Source organism: Pinus tabuliformis, chromosome 8, assembly GCF_031772625.1.
Source record: "Pinus tabuliformis cultivar Carrire ecotype Pingquan chromosome 8, CPIR1, whole genome shotgun sequence".
NCBI lineage: Eukaryota > Viridiplantae > Streptophyta > Pinopsida > Pinales > Pinaceae > Pinus > Pinus tabuliformis.
In genome coordinates this window covers 592,049,268-592,055,076 of record NC_142294.1, presented here as the reverse complement: position 1 = coordinate 592,055,076, position 5,809 = coordinate 592,049,268, and the positions used below count along the sequence as shown (strand labels likewise).

Sequence of the window (5,809 nt, the reverse complement as noted above, 5' to 3'; positions counted from 1 at the left end):
GCACCAAACAATAAGGGCGCTTTCATTTTTCAATGATTTGCATAGTTCAGTAGTTCTTTTTGTGAAAGAAATTGTAAGGAAGTTTAAGAGATGCTTTCTGATCTTGGTATTGACATTTTGGTAAATATGTTGGAAGGCTTCATCTGATTGGTATTTTTAATGTACCTGTAGGAAGTGAGAAGTGACCATTCAAACTAAAAATACTTTTTTTATATACAAAACTAATCATATACCCAAATCACCTTAATAACAACAACCAACAAACCCAACTATTTCGTTTATTATGATGTGGGAAAGCCAAGTACAGTGGCTCTGCACAAAGGGCATGAAGAATTATTAACAGTACATGGAAGAAGCCACCGATCAATGCAGGAAATGTGAAAATAGTGTCTACAATTGGGAAGAATACGTACTCCATCCTCCTCCCCAATACATCCCAAACAGATAACACATGAAGATGAGGATGAACCATTCATATTTACAGAGCCTGATTTTTTTAAACACCCGTACTTGCCTTTGGGCAGAGCACTGATCATCATGGAGCGGCAAGACAGAGTACTAGCCGTGGTGTATGGATTGATTCTGGACCGACTGCTATTAACAATGATACTAATATCAATTCCGCCGAGTAGTATGGAAAATCCCACGAACAGAGCAAGCAGTCCGTTGAGAAACTGCAAAGTAGGGAGCACATGCTCATTCAATCCCTCCATCACAATTAGGAGGGCCTCCAAAACATGAGTCCCCGCCGCCAAATCCAAGAAACCCATGGCCATCAACAATATAAATCCCGCACCCGTGCAAAGCGCATAGATTGCAATTGAAGCCAAGACAGGGTTTAATTTGGAAAACGCACGGACGCAATTCAGCATATGCAGTCTTAAACGCTGGAATTTGCTTTTGGCAGAATCCCAAAAATGAAAGAGGGCCTCTACCTTTCGCACTGAGAGCGCAGGCTCTGCCAACGCCATATATGAACTGTAGTCTACTTATTGTGATTCCTCCACACAATGCAAGCGATTCCCGAGCAATCAGAGCAATTGAATTGGTGAAAAGACCAAAACCCTTCAACAGATATATGAACTGAATCTCAGAATTTGCGCCTCGTTAGACTAAGAGTATGATAAGACGTATGAGAGCTAAGGGCGAATCTGGATATGGTTCTGAGTGAGAGTTAGGGAAGCACTAAATAAAGGAATTTTGTTGTTGGTGGTTTCCGGTAAAAATATGAATCTGGTTTTCTAGAACCCAGGGTGCTTCTCGAACGATGATTACCTCAACCTGCCGTGTCCGGGAACGTCTAATCCGGGAAGGAAGATACAGAGACATAGCCGACACCAGGGGCTGGAAAAACAGGGCGACCACGTAAGGTGGTGGCCCCGCTTGGCGAAACTAATCCGCCTATAAATTAGGGCGGTCTGACTTTAATTTGATGGATAAGTTTGTGGCGCGGAGTAATTGACGGTTGCATTTTATATTTTTTTGGGTGTATCCATATAGATAATTGCGGAAGGTCTTTTATTTCAATTTAAGGTGGGCTAAGATTCGTTGATTTTATTTTTGTTTTATTTTTAGTGTATGTATATGGATAATACGTTTAGTCTGAATATATATTAAGGTTGGTTTTTTAGATTGATTTTTAAGAGTTTTAGTGTGTTACAGAATTTGTTAGCTTGTATTGATTTTTAATAAATTTTAAAAATTAGATTATTTTAAGTGGTTTCCGCTCATTAATATTTTAGGGATTTGAGATCATTTTAATTTTAATTCTAATAAGTTCCTTATTATTAATAATATTCATTTATAGATAAGTAAATTTTATTTAGCAAAATAGTCCATTACTTTTAATAAATTAAAAAAATAGATTCTTCCTATGTAGCTCCCCACCCATCAATTTCCTAGAGATTTGAGATTATTCTAATTCTAGTAAGTTCGTCCATGAAAATTTCCTATTATTATTTATAATGTTCATTTATAATTCATTTTTTTCCTTAAAGAGTTTAATTTGATTGATAAGTTTGTGGCAGTTGCATTTTATATTTTTTTGTGTATGCATATGGAGTTAAGGTGGATGAAGATTTGCCAATTTTTTCTTATTTCTCTAAATTGATTTTTTATTTTGTATTTTTGGTGTATGCATATGGATAATATGCTTAGTCTGAGTGTTGTAGTGCTTACCCGGTTTGTTAGGTTGTATTGACTTTTAATAAATTTAAAAAATTAGATTCATTCTAGGTGGCTCCGGCCCACCAATATCCTAGGGATTTGAGATTATTCTAATTCTAATAAGTTCCTTGTTATTTATAACATTCATTTATATATAAGCAAATTTTATTTAGCAAGATGATCCATTACTTTTAATAAATTTTAAAAAATAAATTTGTGCCATGTAAGCTCCCCACCCACCAATTTCCTAGAGATTTGAGATTATTCTTATTCTAGTAAACATTTTTAATGTGGTTGTACAAATTATAATTTTAGCAGGTCTTAGTGGTAATTTAATATGATAATTATAATTGTTTTAGTTTATCTATGTTAAGTTTTGGAAGATTTTTTGAAGCCTTTAGTTATGTCAAGCACATTAACATTTTTTTTGTAAGCTTGGTAGGACTCTCCAATTTTTGAGTTTATGTGTCCACTATTCACCCCGCTGAAGGTAGCACAAGATTCGAACCCAAGACCTCAGGTTCGGTGAGACTTCATTCATTCCACTGCCATCGCCACTTGAGCTACCCAAGGCGGACAACCACATTAACATTTTTAATGTGGTTGTACAAGTTATAATTTTAGCCGGTAGTAATTTAGTGTGATAATTATAATTGTTTTAGTTTATCTGTATTTAAGTTTGGAAATTTTTTCAGTAAATATTGCGGTTTAATATAAGTTACATAAAAAATAATAAAAATATTAAAGGATTTTTATTATTAAAAAAATATGATATTTTCAAGAATTTATTTAAACTAAAATTTTTATTGTGAATAGTTTGTTTTTTGGCTGTGTTATGAAGTATTAGGTAAACTATGAAATTTAATATTCAAAACTCCCATGCATTTAAACAAAATTTTAAGAATAAAATATTATAAAATTTGAATTTATTTATTACATTTATTTATAATTTGAGAAAAATTACCATAAATCTATTTTAAATTTAGATCTATAAAATGTTGAAAGGGATTAAATTTCTCAATATGTAAATCTATTTTAAGCTTAAAATTTGAGGAAATATTTGCACTTTCAGCAATTTGACAGCTCTAATTGCTTAATAAATCATAAATAAAAATAAAACTATATTAATTGTTAATAATATTATATATATTTATATAAATTTCAATCTCTATAAAATTATTCTTAATTTTATTAATACTTTTCTATATAAAAAAGCAAAATATAGTTTTTAACCTGTTTTATAAATTATATATATATATATATATATATATATATATAATATACATAAACATTGATTTTATTTATTTATTTAATATGTGATTTACAGACACTAAAAATCGGTGGCGCTGTCACCTAGAAAAATTATCCAAAAAAAATCTACCTCTTCACATAAAACGATCAAAAATGATATACTTTAACCCTATACTCCAAACCAAATAAAATATTTCATTCATAATCACTATAAATATAGCGTGATCCCATCATCATTACGAATAAACTAAAAAGATTCCATATCTCACGGAGTCACGTAGATTGCATGTTAGACCTTCTAGATGCATCAGCTTTTGTGGTTAAACTTGCTTTTCTCGCCTGAAACATGATTTTTGTCGTTAGCAAAACCTTATCAAGTATTCACATTCTTTATTTGTTAAAAAAGCGCACAGAGATATCCCATTAGCGTGTTTTCGTTTGGATGTGTGCCGAGTCAGTCAATGGCATGAAACATCTAAGATCTTGAGAAGGAAATGGGAATTCTAGGTGAGGGAATCATATTTTTCTAAATACCAATTAAATTATTTTTATAGAAGTTAAATGATTGTATAATCTAATATTAAAAAAAATAAAAATAAAAAAATAACGAGAGTTTCGGGTAGTGATGGTTATGAAAATAAAGTTTTATGTGTGAGGTGATTAGAGATTTGACTCTACTTACACAAAGAACATATATAAGCATTTAAAAGTTATAGTGATTAAGCATCTAAAAGTTATAGTGATTGGTATCCATTTGTGTTACTCATCCAAATACGAGACTAAGTAGTGATAAATAATCTTTAGGTTAGTGTAGGTAATGTGGTGAGATTATATGTTTTAGTTTTCCTTATAATATGTTTGTGTGTAACATAATTATTTACTTTGATTCCTAGTGAATAGGTAGGTATTATTAATGAATGTACATGGTAAACTACATTAAAAAAATAAAAACATCCATGAAACAAATGCACTTGGAATTCACATAACATATGCCATTAATATTAGGGTTAGTTTTCACCAAAGAATATATCCTCTTTGTTTATTCTTACCCAATCACTTAATTTTTTTATTCAAAAAATACAAATTTTGAAAGCACTATTTTGAAATAGATATGGTAAGAAGATTTTAATAAACCCCATACTTTAAAGTGGGGGAATGAACCATGAAACCCAAATTAAGTAGATTATATTGTTGAAAGATTTTGAATGGAAAGTGAGTTCTTTAAAAGGTCATTTGCTAGTAGCATAGATCATGAAATGCCCACTTATCACTTAAATAAACTTCAATTGGTATTTCTAACCTTTCCAGGACAGTTGGAATATAAGGAAATGAAATATTGTTGTGATGTATTAGCCATTTTCATCCACCATTTGTGTAATTCAATTGGAAGCTAGAAACCACTTAGTTTAAATGAGATCCATAGTCATTTATGAGATGTTATTCTCATGCCACCACCTTATCCCACAATGAAAACATCTAAGGGCCAATAGTCACCACTGTTGAAAAAACTAAGAATGAATATCTCATAATCCCACTTCAAAGAACTCTTCAAATTTCTTATATTGCTTGTACATGATTGTAAACTTTTGTTAACTTAATAACATAGAAAAAATTTGTCAACGCCCCTCCATAACACTATCATCATTGGTAAATGAAGTTTATATAAAGTCCAAACTTGATAGCAAATTTGTTTCCTGGTATCTATTTGTTTACCTCTGTTAATCACCCAAGGCTTCACTATTAGGTTTCTAGAAATTGCAAATGAAGATGAATGCTTATAAGAAATCCATTACATAGATGAAAGAAAGGATGACAAAAAATAATTTTGTTCATTGACTAATGATTTAAAATAAATATCTAAATGCGCCTCTTGAATAAATTAAAATCACATATTTGTAGCCTCTCTAATTAACTTAGAGTCAACTACCATAAAGTCCTTAGCATTGAACTTATATAAGTGCCATTTCTATAACAAATAAGAAAAACATAAAAGACAAAATGATTTCTTTATGGACTCATTTCAATTGTTATATGAATATTTCACTAATTAGCTATGGGAAATCTGTACACATATGTGAATTGGAAGGACTTAAAGGTGGAAAACTTATTGAATTTGGAAGGCCATGCCCATATTTTATTTATGATTTATGAATATTGGAAAGTCTAAGCTATTCCATTATTTTTCCCTTGCATTTGGAGTTTAATTTGTTTTTAAAAGGAAGTTAGCGCATGAGGCACACTAATTGATAACTACTTTTGGGGTTAATCGTAATTTCATGTAGATTGATAAATATATTTGATACTTTACTAGTTCATAAAATTGGAGCAATTAGTGTTTATGGATCTCCCTTAGGGGTCTATGTATGAAGCTGGGTTACACTTTTTGGCAAGA

The 5,809-nt window shown here is 31.0% G+C and overlaps 1 protein-coding gene across 1 annotated transcript; it reads right to left on the bottom strand.

Annotated features, from left to right (window-relative positions):
• Positions 1-247: 247 nt before the first annotated feature.
• On the bottom strand, positions 248-1,356 carry LOC149236859 (RING-H2 finger protein ATL46-like). Its single transcript, XM_089461641.1, has one exon. The coding sequence runs from the start codon at positions 969-971 to the stop codon at positions 282-284; it is 690 nt and encodes a 229-aa protein (XP_089317767.1). The 5' UTR covers positions 972-1,356; the 3' UTR covers positions 248-281.
• Between the last annotated feature and the right edge of the window lie 4,453 nt (positions 1,357-5,809).

Excerpts from the sequence above, each read along its gene's own strand:
- LOC149236859 (XM_089461641.1), bottom strand. The coding sequence starts at position 971 with ATGGCGTTGGCAGAGCCTGCGCTCTCAGTGCGAAAGGTAGAGGCCCTC.